Source organism: Peromyscus californicus, unplaced genomic scaffold (assembly GCF_007827085.1).
Source record: "Peromyscus californicus insignis strain IS unplaced genomic scaffold, ASM782708v3 Scaffold_22__1_contigs__length_63687245, whole genome shotgun sequence".
NCBI lineage: Eukaryota > Metazoa > Chordata > Mammalia > Rodentia > Cricetidae > Peromyscus > Peromyscus californicus.
This window is the reverse complement of record NW_026294525.1, coordinates 31,552,304-31,567,306: the sequence shown is the minus strand read 5'-3', so window position 1 is coordinate 31,567,306 and position 15,003 is coordinate 31,552,304. Positions and strand designations below refer to the sequence as shown.

Here is a 15,003-nt window from a genome sequence, read left to right as displayed (position 1 = left end):
AGAAACATAATTTGTAGAACTTACTAATTATAGTTAACAACAGTGTGTGTGCTTTCAAAATTCACATCTTGCACTGTAGGGATTCCTCATGTGAAGTTCACAAAAGATGAAGTGGATTGGCTGGCTTCTCCAAACATCTTAGGGCTTGGAATACTATTAAAGGTGACTTTTTGAATAGGAAATTATATTACAAGCCATCTTCTTTTGCAAGAAAGAAATCTATACTCAATTACACAGGTAATTGTTTTCTGGACAGGTGAAAATTAGTGTTGTTTGTCTGGGTTTATCAGTGGAGTTTAACATAGTTATAGGAATAATTCTATGGCTGAAGATGGGGAAATTGATTTTCTGAGTTTTTAAATTTCCTCATTTCTCTATAATGAAAATAGTAAAAGGGGTTATGATCCTGGGCATTATTTAAAATCAATAATGCAGATATGGCATTCCATTCCTTTAATTTTTAGATCTCAAAATTGCTGTTGTCTTCTACCAGAACAGAAATCCCTCAAGCACCATAAAGCAGACTCATGACCAGCAACGTTTCCCAACCAGCCCTGCAGCTCTGTTATGAGGACATGAATGGATCCTGCATTAAAACACCCTACTCGCCAGGGGTCAGGGTCATCCTGTACATGGTCTTTGGCTTTGGGGCTGTGCTGGCAGTGTGTGGGAACCTCCTGGTGGTGATTTCAGTTCTCCATTTCAAGCAGCTGCACTCTCCAGCCAATTTCCTCATCGCCTCTCTGGCCAGTGCTGACTTTTTGGTGGGTATCTCTGTGATGCCCTTCAGCATGGTCAGGTCCATTGAGAGCTGCTGGTACTTTGGAGACAAATTTTGTAGCCTTCACAGTTGCTGGGATGTGGCATTTTGTTATTCTTCTGTCCTCCACCTGTGCTTCATCTCCATCGACAGGTACATCGCTGTCACTGACCCTCTGGTCTATCCCACCAAGTTCACGGTGTCTGTGTCAGGAATTTGCATCAGCATCTCCTGGACTCTGTCCCTGGTGTACAGCGGTGCTGTGTTCTACACAGGCATCAGTGCCAAGGGAATGGAAAGCTTAGTGAGTGCTCTCAACTGTGTAGGGGGTTGCCAAATTGTTGTCAATCAAGACTGGGTTCTGATAGATTTTCTTTTGTTCTTCATACCTACCCTTGTTATGATCATTCTCTATAGCAAAATTTTTTTGGTAGCTAAACAGCAAGCTGTAAAAATTGAAACTACCATAGGTAGCAACAAAACAGAATCATCATTAGAGAGTTACAAAGCCAGAGTGGCCAAGAGAGAGAGGAAGGCTGCAAAAACCTTGGGGATCACTGTAGTGGCATTTATGTTCTCATGGTTACCATATACAATTGACACACTGATTGATGCTTATATGGGTTTCATCACTCCTGCCTACATCTATGAAATTTGTTGCTGGAGTGCCTATTATAACTCAGCCCTGAATCCTTTGATTTATGCTTTGTTTTATCCTTGGTTTAGGAAAGCCATAAGGCTTATTTTAAGTGGGGAGATTTTAAAGGGACATTCAGCAACCACAACTTTGTTTTCAGAATAAGCTTTAATGCTAAATTCAGAAAGTATCTCAAGGGACAAAATTATGAAGCAGTGATGGAACTAAATGTAAGAAGTGACTCTTTGGGAAACACAGTATTTTGAAAACAAGAGAAAAAGCCAAGGCAAAGTTAAACCATTAACCTGTCATACAGGTGGTTATTATACTATGTGACAAAGCAATACATGACCTCTATACATCACCAGTGTCAATGTTTTTGAACATATGTCTCTCAGTGCATTGAGTTTTTGATCTCATTTTGGGTGTGAAATCCTCTTACCAAGTGATCTTTCTTCCTTTGCCTTTTGCAACACTACATTAGGTTTCTTTCATTATTAGGACAAAAATACCATAAACCCGCTGGCTTAATCACAGCAATGTACTGTCTGTCTCAAAGCTGAGAGCCAGGAAGTCCACGATCAAGCCATGCCAGAACTGACTTCTTCTGAAAGAGCCTGTCTTCAGATTTCAGAAGCCGCTCGCTCTTTGTCAGTGCCCTTATCTCCTTTTACAGGGTCATCAGACACATTGGATTAAGGTGTACCTTAAATTATCCATTTTAACTCAATTGCCTCTTAAAGACGGAGTACTCAATGGTAGGACTTCATCTTGCAAAATTGTAGAACTCGGTCTTACAAACGAATCTGGGGTGACATGAAGCAGCCATAACAGACACAGCCACCCATGGTAACACAGCACAGGAGTAATTTTTCTCACTGCTCTTCTGTGATTATTCCTCCATCTCCTCCCATCATTGTTCACTTCTCAGGATATGAAGACATGTGGAATCCTCCTGTGTCCAACAGAGGTCGGAATCTTGGAGCATTACCAATGTGGTAGGACTGGTATTTTAGTTTTAAAGACATACACTACCTAGAAAGTGGGAAAATCTTCCACCAAAAGGAAGAGCCAAGGAAGAGAATATGATATGGAAGATGGACAAGATGGTGTACTTAAGAGAAGGAAAAGTATTAGCAAGAGACAAGGGATGAATTAGACTAAAGTATATTGCAATGTATGTCCATAGTCAGATAATGCAATAACAAAGCCACCATAATGAAACCCATCACTTTGTATGTTGACTTAAAATTTCTTATTGAAACATTATATCCACAAAATATGTGCAGTTGCTACTTGTCAATTAAAAATAAAAATATTTTTCAAAATAATATAAAGCTTTTTTTTCATTTTTCTGAGACTGGGTTTCTCTGTGTAGTTTTGGTGCCTGTCCTGGATCTCGCGCTGTAGACCAGGCTGGCCTTGAACTCACAGAGATCCGCTTGGCTCTGCCTCCCGAGTGCTGGGATTAAAGGCATGTACCACCATTGCCCAGCATAATATAAACCTTTAAAAAAAAAGCAGGACCAATGACTATAATCAACTTGAAGACTGTGGATGAAGTATTAATCATCACTGGAAAAATGCCATTTATACAACATATTTCACTTGAATTCATGCCAAATTTACTTCTGTGTCTTTCTTCAATAGTTTTCTCACTTAAAAAGAATGCATAGAGCAGTTCTTTCTCACCCTTGCAAGATAAAATCTCAGCAGATATCACAAAATGTATCAGTACTGATGTCTATATTTAAGTTTTTCATATATAATTCACATATCTTTATTTTTACATATTGTTACTAATACCTCACTGTACATAACCTAGTTACTATATACTAAAATGTACACTATGTACAGTGAGATATTAGTAACAACATGTGAAAATAAAAGTTATAATATTCCGATAAAAGTTGTATGAATGTAGTCTCAAAATATCCTGCAATCATACTACATCAGTCACTCCTTTTCATCTCAAATGTGAGGTGACGTAATGTCTAGTTGATAACATGTAGTGATATGAGTGACTAAGCACTTATCAGCCATTAGGGGCATAACTTGGGTAGTTTGAAGTATGACACAAATCGTGCTTCTTTTTTTCTTAAAAATTTCATAAAATGAAACCATGTTCTTCCTGCCGCTCTTGACAACCTCAGCACATGACTTTTTTAAAATTCCATAACAAAACACAGGATTGCTACATTTACACTTAGTGGAAGCAATGTCTGGCTGCTCTTTGGCAAACCTGAATTGACAGTTTTGTTACCTTTGTGCACTGAGGTTATTAACTAACGTGAGAGACACTGATCTCAAGCACTGTTCTCCCACAATGGTGAACACGACCAAGGCAGTTGCTGTATGGCCAGTGGGCCAGTCAGCTTTCAATGTCTAGGTACTGGAGAAAGGATGATTATATTACTCAGAATCATGTTCAATTTGAAATTTGAATTTTAACATCCACTCACTGTGGAGCTCAGACTGGCCTTATTCTGAGGTGATCGTTTACTCCCAAATCCTGGGTACTGGGGATGTTGGAGAGATGGTTTAGTGAGGTAAATGGTTGCTATATAAGCATAAGTACCCTGGTTCAGACCCCCCAACAGCCATGTAAAAAGCAGGGCACATGAATGCAAACATGGAATCTCAGTGCTGGGAGGCAGAGACGAGAGAGTCTCAAGGACTTGTTGATTGATTAGACACTCTAGGAAGTCACTGAGCTCCAGTTTCAGTGAGAGATCTTGCCTTAAACAATAAATTGATGGATAGTAGAGAAAGCCATTCAGTGTTGACCTTTGTCCTCTACACATGCACGCAAACTGTGCGGATCCACACACATAAGTGCACACATATTCGTATGTAGCATATACACACAAATGATGATGATGAAAGAAAAATTACAGGCATGTGCCACCATGTCTGGGAAAATAGGATTATTTTATTTCTGGAATTTCCCACTTGCCATTCCTTGACTAAAGTTAATAGTGAATAGCTGGACTAAAGAAAGCAAAATGTGAGGGAGTTTGTGTAGGAAAGAACATTAATCTTTATGTTACCACCCCCATCTCTTTCCTTCATTGAATGATGAGATATCTTCTCGTCATATTCAACACATACTTAGAGGAAGAACTATAGAAGCATCCTCTTTAGGACTAGGATGACAGCAGGGTCCAATATTATCCAGTATTATTACACTATTTAAATATTGCTTTGGAAATGTTAGTTGATATTAATGAAACCAGAGGGGGAAAAGATAAGGGAATTAATTAGGGAATTAAACTATCATTATTTTGAGACGTGATGGCTGAAAATCAATTTGTTTAAACTTACTTCTTACCATTGAGGTCTATTCCTACATCCCAATCGGTCTTTTTGTGACATTGAAGCAGACTACAGATCCCTCTCACACAAAGAATTATTTGGTTTCCCTGAGATATGAAAATGCTTAGCCACTTTAGGTTATGTTACAGGTAACACATAATGCAATTTCCTTTCTACATTTGTTAAAAGTTCCACCCCAAGACATCTTGTTCCAGTGGTGGTGGAACACGTTATGCACACCAATATTTCAAATGAGAACACTTAGAAAATCTGGGTAAAGCATTTTTTTTTAAAAAAAAAAAAAAACCTTAATATCAGAATGCACTTTATACATGAATGGAATTGTCAAAGAACAAACTCAGTAAACCAATAAACAAAATACATCAGAGGGGTAAAAAGGCAGTAAGAATTAGTCAAGGTTCACCAGGGGAAAAAGAATAAGTGAACTTAAAATTTAGAATGCTGTTTTCTTTTCACCAGATAGTGTCCAATTCCAGAAGAAATATTCGAGAGAAGAAAGAGTGCAGCTCAATTCTGCCAGGCTCATTGGGCAGTGACAAACGATTAGGTATTTTATGTCCCAAATAGAAAGAGGAGCCCACATCATGCCCACAGCCAGTGTTTCTAGTAAAACCTTGGAGCACAAATATTTCCAGAACATGAGGGCTGGCCTTTCTCTCAAATTGTTTCAGGGTCTATAGTAGAGAGAAGGCTGGGGAGAGACTGTTGGGTCTCGTAGTGACATGCCAGGAGCAAGTGCATCTGCTGGAAAAAGATCATATCCATGTCCCTCAAAATATACAAAAATTTCATAGGGAAAGGTTCAACTTCAGTAAAAATAACCAGGAACAAAACGATATGAGACAATATTATGGAAATCAACAGATAGAATGGATAATTTAAAATGTATGGAAATTCATGTTATTCTTTTACAATAACTAACTTGAATCTCATTGATAGTTTTAATACACCTATGCTGAGAATATTGAATGAAATAATCATCAAATTTGGAAAGTTCAGAAAAGAAGTATAAACTGTTTTTATTTTATTTTTATTGAAAATAGATTTTTATACAATATATTCTGATTACAGTTTCCCCTCCCTCTCCTCCACCCAGTTCCTCCCCACCTCCCCTCCCATCCAGATCCACCCCCTTTCTGTCTCTCACTAGAAAGCAAATTGACATCTAAGAGATAATACTAAAATAAAATAAGAAGTTATAAGACAAAACAAAGAACCAAATCACAAGAGGACAAAACAAACGAAAGAAAACGAGCCCAAGAAAAGGCATGAGAAACAGATATAGATGTGATGACCCACTTGTTCTTACACTCAGGAATCCCATAAAAACATAAAACTGGAGGGCATAACATATATGTAGGAAAAAAAAAAGAAAGAAAAGAAAAAAAGCCCTGACATGACATTATTAGATAAGGACTCTCCAAAGATGTCCTTGAGATTGTTTTCTGTGGCCATCTACTACTGCGCATGCAGCCTACCCTTAAGAGTAGTTAGTTTCCTGAGTGAGATGCCCTTAGAGAAAACTAAATTTTTGATTGCAAATGATTATAAACTGGAGACAGCTTCTGGGTCAGGGATGGGGGTACGTGTCCTATTCTTCTTTCAGCTCTAGGACCCTATCTGATACAGACCTGTGCATACCCTTTGCATGCTGCCTCAGACTCTGGGAGGAGTTCATATGTGTGGTGTTGTATTTAGAAGGCCTTATTTCCTTAGTGCCCTCCATCTCCTCTAGCTCTTACACTCTTTCCTTCTCTTCTTCCTTAGGGTTTCCTGAGCCCTGTGGGGAGAGATTTGATGGAGACATCCTATTTAGGATTGAGTGTTCTGTGGTCTCTTACTCTCTAGTCTCTGTATATTACCTGACTGTGGGTATCTGTATTCCCATTTGCTGCAGGAGGAAGCTTCTCTGATGATGGCTAAGCAAGACACTGGTCTATGAGTATAGCAGAATGTCATTAGGAGTCGTTTTATTGCTGTGTTCCTTTAGTAGAACAAGAGAAGTTGGGTTTTGCCTAGGGCCCTGGGCTATCTAGTCTCAGGTTCTTACTTACCCAAGCAGTGTCAGGAACAGGTTCTATCTGTGGAGTGGGCCTTAAGTCAAATCAGACATTGGCTGGTCATTCCCACAAGCTTGGTACCACATTGCACTAGCCTGTGTTTCACGTAGGTCACCATTGTAGATTGCAGGGTTTGTAGCTGGATTGATGTTTACTTTCCTCCTTTGGTACCCTGCAGAGTCATTTCCGGTATCAAGAACACTAGTTTATAAGGGTGGAGGCTCTAGTTAGGCATCAGCTTGACTCCCTCAGGTGCAGTGAATTGTGCAGGTGTTGTCTTCAGCCACGGGGCCGTGCTATCAGTTTGTGGAGAGCAGCCTACAGCCTTGGCAACAACTTGAGTTGCTTACGGGTTCCTCTAAGACCCCTTAGGCCAACAACTCAATTAGATGTAGCCCTCTCCCAGCACTGGGAACTCCATTTGGTGAGAAGAGATTTCCAGTTGGAGCTTTGTCTCCCCATTGTTTAACAATTTCATTTAGATCGCCTTCATAGAGGCACATATTTAAGAAGCTTCTACTATATTATGCTTCCATATGACCCCTCAAATGGCCCTTAACTTCAGCTTCTCTTCCAGTGGTCCCTCTCGTTCCTCTCTTCTTTTCCATTCCCTTCTTGATGCTCCCATTCCAGCGCCCCCACCCCACCCATCTATAACTACCTATTCTACTTCCCTTTCCCCTAGTCTTACGGACCATTTATGTCTCTTCTGTATAAACAGATGAATTGTCCATTCCAAATTGACTCCTTTGGTTTTTCAGTTGTTAGCTCTTTTGTGTCCTTATATGTTCTAGAGACTAAACACTCACCAGATGAATAACAGGCAAAAATTAGTCTCCCATTGTGTAAGGTGTTTTCTCATTCGTGTATTTTGCTGTGCTTTCGTTTTAATTTGATGTGAGCCCATTCATCAGATCATCCTGCCCTTCCTTCTTTCCCCTTTTCTCTCATTTCCTAAGAGTCTTTTTGTTTACTCCAGCCTATTTTTTGCTTACTGCCTCAGCCTCCACACTGCTGCACTTATAGGGTGTCACAATACCCACATAGAATTTCTATACAACATTTATAAGTGAGAAAGTCCTTTTAGTTTTCTTTCTCATATTGTCTCTGTTGGATTCTTCCATTGAAGCTATTCAAACCAACACATTAAAATTTAAGCACAAGTTATCAAGCACAGATTCTTCTCATTATTTACATCTTGCAATTCAGAGACTCCACTTTTAGGTGGTTTCAGATGTGCAGTGCCTAGACTTCCTGGGGAATTTTCACCAACTGCTAAGACAGCCTCGTTGGTATAAGCTATACTGTGGCCCATGCAGCTGGACTTTGTGACCCTGACTGGGGGCAACAGAAGATTAAGAAAGACAGACAGAAGGAACACAGTCGAGGCTGGGATTGGGTGGACCATACACTCTCTGATGGAGATGCATCAGTGGCCTGGAAACTCGGTGTGTTTATTATACACTGTAAGACCCAGTAGGCAGGTTAACCAGTCTCTGAAGGTGGGGTCTCTGTGGGGAGCAGTCTCCAGCTGCAGTCATCTAGGATGAAGGAGCTGCATTTGCTACGGCTATGGTGGACACTTTCTGCACACTTTCAACATCCATTCTTATCAAGAGATGGATTTCCTATTTCCATGGGACTAAGGCATTGGCCTCTGTGGCATGGCAAACTGGGCTGGGAGGAGAGAAGGAAGGGGAAACTGTGGTCAGGATGTAAAATAAATTACAAAAAAAAAAAATGTAAGAACCAGAGGAGATGTGGGACACTAAGGAAATAAGTTCTTCTAAACACAACATCACACATATGTAGTGGGTAGTCATTCCAGCTTTGATCTGAAAAGTTCCAACCCCCATTGAGGCTTCGGTAACTGTCACACCTACAAGGCGGGGCCAAGAGAGGACCCTGAAGACCCAAGATCCGGATGGGCTGGCTCTCTTGGTGGCTGGACCCTGGACGCTGGAGGTAGACTGAGCAGAGTTCTCCAGAGAGCACCACCGGACTGCACCACACCTTTCCCAGACCCTGTAGCCTATCCCTTCACTTGTAAGTTACCCCACAAAATAAACCTCCCTTTTAGCTACGTGGAGTGGCCTTAATAATTTCACCAATACACATATGAACTCCCAGAGTTTGAGGTAGCATGCAAAGGGTCTACACAGGTCTGTATCAGAAAGGGTCCTAGAGCTGAAAGAAGAATAGGACACATACCTCCATCCCTGACCCAGAAGCTATCTCAAATTGATAACCACTAATAAAAATTTAGTTTTCTCTCAGGGAGATTGGTGTCTACCCTAATTGTCATCAGAGATACTCTGTCCAGTAACTGATGGAAGCAGATGCAGAGATCCACAACCAAGCACTGGGCTGAGCTCCAGGAGTCTTGCTGAAGAAAGGGAGGAGGGATTGTACAAGCTGGGGTGGGGGTTTACCTAGATCTCTTCTATTTCCCCTTCCCAGGGAAATCCATGTGACTCTCTTTGGGCTCTCCTTATTCTCTAGCTTCTCTGGGGCTGTGGATTGTAGCCTGGTTATCCTTTACTTTACAGCTAATATCCACTTATGAGTGAGTACATACCATGTTTGTCTTTCTGGGTCTGGGTTACCTTACTCAGGATGATTTAAAAAAAAAATCTATCTTCAATAAAAGGAAAAAATACAATTCAAAGACAAACAAAAATGGTATTTTACTAAAAGACAAATAAAAACATGTCTTAGTTAATTGGTATAACAGCAGAAATTGTGCCTATATAACTGCAGTGGCATAAGCAGTTACTCATCTCCACCAATGGCCCTGCAGCTCTGCTCGGAGAACGTGAAAGGGTCCTGTGTGTAAACTCCCTACTCCTTCAGGTCCTGGGTTAGGGTTTGTAAGATCTCCAGCTCCCTCTACAGTAGGTAACACTCACATGCTGTAGTCAGTCTGGGAAAGCTATTAAGAGGAAGGTACAAGATCCATTCCATCCTCAAACAGATGGTTATATTTCATACTAAGAATGACCACCCACTATGAGCTTGGTATAATAAAGCCCCACAGAGTTTGGGGAATAAAGGTTTGGGGTTTCAGTAAGGGAGTAGAGACAGGAGACTTTCTATTGAGATGCAGCTAATATTAACATGCCCCAGTCCTTTTTAGCACAGGGACCAGGGATGAGACCTGAGAGTCATTCTCATAGGTGCGGGAGATGTTCTGGATTTTCTCCATGCCTCCATGGATTTTCCTTAAAGGTGTAGGAGACATTCTGAATTTTTTCCATGCCACAAATATCTGAACTACATACTCACTGAAGCCATGACTTGACTCTGAGACAGTTGGTTTAGAGTGGTATCAGCAGTGACTTCAAAACCAACAGAGGACTGTGAAGATATGTGTTTGGAGAAGTCCTACTTGATATTTTTTTTACCAGATGGGCAGACACAGGTGATTGGCATATACAATTAAAAGGCAAAGAAATGAACAAAATTGGAGAAGGCGTTTAAAGTCATTAACTGCCATGAAAGGACCAATAGGCACAAGACATTTGTAGTTCTCTATATCAAACTATTGTGAACATATCATCTCCTCTAAAAGTTACTGCTTTCTCAGGGATAGGAAGATGACTGAGACAGACGTAGCTGTAAGAACGGACTTCTGTGGCTGGTCATGAATACTCAATAGACAAGCTGCCCATCACGGTTCCATTGGTGTGTGTGTGTGTGTGTGTGTGTGTGTGTGTGTGTGTGTGTGTGTGCGCGCGCGTGCGCGCGTGCGCGCGTTAACCTTCCCCCAGGAGAAATTCTCAGAGATAAAGGAAAAAATTCCTTAAATGCAGGTGTAGCCTCTAGCTATTGTTTAAAGAGGCCGAGCTTCTTCAGTTAGAAATATTTCATGGTTTACGTAGGATTAGACATTGTCATAATCTTGTGACTGTCTTAGGGTGTTTTGTAGTTTTTTTTTGGTTATTTTTGTTTTTGTTTTTTGTTGTTGGTGGTTTTTGTTTTCTTTTTGTTTATTTGTTTGTTTTTGTTTTTGTTTTTGTTTTTGTTTTTTTGGTTTTTTGAGACAGGGTTTCTCTGTGTAGCTTTGGAGCCTTTCCTGGAACTCACTCTGTAGCCCAGGCTGGCCTCGAACTCACAGAGATCCGCCTGGCTCTGCCTCTTGAGCGCTGGGATTAAAGGCAAGTGCCACTACTGCCTGGCCTTTTTTTTTTTTTTGAATCCGTGACCCAAAGGAGATTTTTTTGTGGAGCTAAGGAAGTTTTGCAGAAGCTGAAATTTGCAGATTTCTAGTTAGACAGCTTTATCTTCAGCAAACAGAACTTGCTTTCTAAGTGAAATATTGGTGGTGGTCTCGTCTCAAGGGAAAAGGCAGATTTTAATCTTTCATAATAGAGGAAGGGGCAAACAGGTTTACAGAAACAGAAATCAGCAGTTCAGTTTAGCTTTGTTGTCTGAGACCAGAGAGAGTTCCTTATTCTGTTTTCATATTCCTATGTAACCGAATATTTTCCTAAGTAAGCATGATAATCGTATTTAATTAGCATTAAAGCTTGCTATTTTCCTTTCTCCTTCACCATCATGGCTTCACCATCATGGCTAGAAACCAGGGTCTCCCCCATTTGGGGTGGGGGGGGCTGCTAAATCTGCTCCCTGGAGTTAGAGAATTGCATTCCAAAAATAGAGCACAACCAGAATCCTCATGGGGTCCTTGAATGCCAGCCTGCAGAAAAGGAGTGCATCCTAGACTTACCGAGATGTGTTTCTTGTACTCTCTGGCATACAAGTCTATAAGCAATTTAAGTGACCGCAGAAAAATGAGCTATAATTACAGCAAGCCTGAGTCTGATAGCCAATATAGGTCCATGTCACTCAGTATGCTTTGCTCTTTCTTTTTCCCTCTGTAGAAATCGAAATGGCTTGTCATGGTGAGCACATGTGTGCTCAGCCTCAATCTCTATGCATTAGCAGCTAATATATTTTGGAGAGGGGTAAGGCCTTGTGTGTACAATACACTACTTTGTGCTCTGCTCATGTGATGCCCTATGAAACTTTTGGATGCCACCTCATGAACTACTCATGACCAGCTTCTGTCCTACCCTGTGAGCCTCTTCTCTCCTCCCCATGAGGGAATGTTAATTGGCTCCATGCTGTGAGGGTATAAAGAGAAAATCAGAATCTTCTGGTTTCAAGAGAACTAAGGCCTTGCCATGCCCAGAAGATAAGACTCTCCACCACAAAGACAATTGGAATGAACCAGGTGAAAGCAGGGAGAATGACTTGTTTCGTCATCCAGGAAAAGACCTGAGGCAAGAAACACACTGAAAGTGAAAAGAGAGCTGGGAGGTGATGGTGCATGCCTTTAAGCCAAGCACTTGGGAGACAGAGGCAGGTGGATTTCTGTGAATTTGAGGCCAACCTGGTATACAGAGTAAGGTCCAGGAGAGCTAGCGCTACACAGAGAAACCTGTCTCAAAAACCTGAAAAGAAAAAAAAAAAATGAAAAGAGACAGAAGACACAAACCATGATTGTTTAATGCTGGGATACACATGACCTTTGAGTTTAACCATATCAACACTCCTTTATTATCCCTACCCTTAAACCGTGTACTCTAGAAAAGTCATTTTTATTACTTCACTTACAAAATGGAAATTCTTAAGAGAAATAAGCACAACAGCCAGTTTATTTAACTTAATTTTTAAACTGTTTAATTGTTGAATTAGGTTGAACACCGTATCCTTTGAAGAGTATACCTTCAAAAGCCACAAAATCATATCCATGCATATTGTTAAAAGACTTAATGGCCTCTCTCTCTCTCTCTCTCTCTCTCTCTCTCTGAATGTGCACATCTAACTCTAAAGCATGTACTCTCTCTCACCTCTCCTGGATAAATCCAACTGCGCTTCATACTCACTCATCCTGAAATCCTTCTTTGATAAAGATGCGTTCTGAACCTGAGTGGGCTTCTGTAACTGCGAGGCTCCCAGCTACCACCAGCAGCCCTGGAATGCGCTTGTCCTGCTGTCATTGGGAGAACTCAGGCAAAAGTGGCAGCAACCGAAGTTCACGCAGAAGCGAAAAAAGGAGCATGGGTTGAGGAGAACGTGCAGTGGATTGAAGAAGTCAGGGGGAAGGAGCGCCAGCAGGGGGGAAGGGACAAGAGCTTCTCTTCTGGGGGAAACTGGGAAGTAGTGTGAGCATAGGCTTGACGACAGTCCTGTCTGCTGCATGACAGAGGTAGAGGATTCACACAGCAGTTCCTACCAATAACCATTGTTTGCGAGAGTCTAACCACTTGTGTGTGGATTGAATGATGGACAGTCTCACAGTGGGAGACAGACAGACAGTGGGCTGAAAGCAGTCCGGTGCCTATGTTTGGAAGATCAGTCAGGATGTGCTGCCGCAGGAAGAGGATGAAGACGAGAAAGTCAGAAGTCGCATTCCTGACGACTTGTTTTCAGAACCCAAAGAGGGTTTTGTATAACAAAGCACCGTGACATGATTCCCCACAGACTGTGAGGATAAGTGGAATGCTAAGCAGGTAGCGCACAGTCCTCAGACCTTTTGCCGGTGGCCCACGGCATGAGTGGTACTGAAGACAAGAACGTGCAAGTTCTCTCAGTGGGCAGTAGGTTTTCTCTGCAGGAAGATTTAGAACCATCTTTTCCCTTGGGGCAAATCGGTTTTTATAACCTATTTATTTATTTATACTTATTATTTACTTACGTATCTGTGTGAGCATGCAAATGAAAGTCAGAAGAAAACTTGTAGGAGTTGGTTCTCTATTTCCATTATGATCAATCTTGTGATCAATCTCTCAGGTCATCAAGTTTAATGTCCAGTATCTTTATCCTCTGCACCATCTCTCTGGCCTTCACATTTCTTTTTTTTTTTTCATAGAATATTGCTATAATTCTTCCAGTTTGCCACTAGTAATTGAATTTCCTAATGAGCCTAATTTATAAGTTACACTTCATCTATATCTCTAGGAAGAGAGACAGACTGACAGACAGACTAAATAGATGGGAAAACTGTATAAATAGGATATAGTGTCATCTATCATTTCAGTCATCCATTGGGTATCTTTGTCTTAAGAAGAAACACGTGTGACACACACCATTTTAGGGTGACAAAAACTATATAGATATCATGCAGAAGTGAATTATGCAATGCTTAAGGTGACTACACTTGTTCATTGTGACAAGCCTATGTGGCAGATGTTCTCCTTACCAGTTTTCTGGAAATCTTTGTACTAATTGTATGACCCCCAAGGCCAAATTCCTGGTTCCATAATATTATATATGCTCCTAGATTCTTCCTCAACACTGAGTACAAGACCTTCCCCTTCATTCCCCCAATCTCCTGTTAGGTGCAAAAAACTGAAGAAAGGGAATGGAGTGTCACAGAGGAACAAGAAGTAGACAGTCGCTTGCATCGTGTCATCAAATTTGGATAGGTCTATTATGAGCTGTATTGTGTCACCTGAACTATACATGTTGAAGTATTCATTCCCAACCCTCCAGCAGTGAAGAAATAATTACATTATGTAATTAACATCCTAGTCAAAACCAATATGACAGATGTGCCGGCAAGAAGAGAAGACAAGGGCACAGACACACAGATGATGAACCTGTGGGACAAAAGCCATCTCAGAAAGACTTAACAGAGACTCTTGTGCCAGGGACTAGCCTCAGCAGTTTTGAGGGTCTCAAAGGGCAGGGATGTCTGGCAGGTGCAAGAAAAGACTCGGACACAGGAGTTGGTGCAAGCTGATGAGTTTTGTCAGATCTGAAGATCTGCGTTTTCTCTGTCTTCTCCCGATCTGATGACTCAACCCCAGTCTTTTATTGTAATAATACAAGGAAATAGGGGATGAGAAAATTCAACAGGGAATTGGGTTCTTCAAATAGTTTCAAAAGTTCTTTTTGTAAATCAGCAAAGTGCACCCCATGCCCCTTGATTGCACATAGAATTTCCCAGGTAGAAAGCCAAAGCATACCAGCTTATTCTTTCGCAGGTTAATAATTATCAGAACATCTGAGGTAATCACCCTAGAGGCCATCTACTAATGGTTTCTCAGAAAGCACAGAAATACAAGCAATGGTTTAAGGTACCAGACTGTCAGCTTCCTCTCAGCTTAAGTCCTTCTTCATCACTCTGTAATTTGTCAAGTTGTCTTCTAACTAGTTCTGGACAACTCTTGTCTTTTATCCCATCTATATGTCACTCCATC

General features: G+C 41.0%; 1 protein-coding gene across 1 annotated transcript; it reads left to right on the top strand.

The window, feature by feature from the left end:
• The first annotated feature begins 462 nt into the window (after positions 1 to 462).
• LOC128118130 (trace amine-associated receptor 8b-like) lies at positions 463 to 1,562 on the top strand. The gene has a single exon (XM_052750633.1). The coding sequence runs from the start codon at positions 528 to 530 to the stop codon at positions 1,560 to 1,562; it is 1,035 nt and encodes a 344-aa protein (XP_052606593.1). The 5' UTR covers positions 463 to 527.
• Positions 1,563 to 15,003: the final 13,441 nt, after the last annotated feature.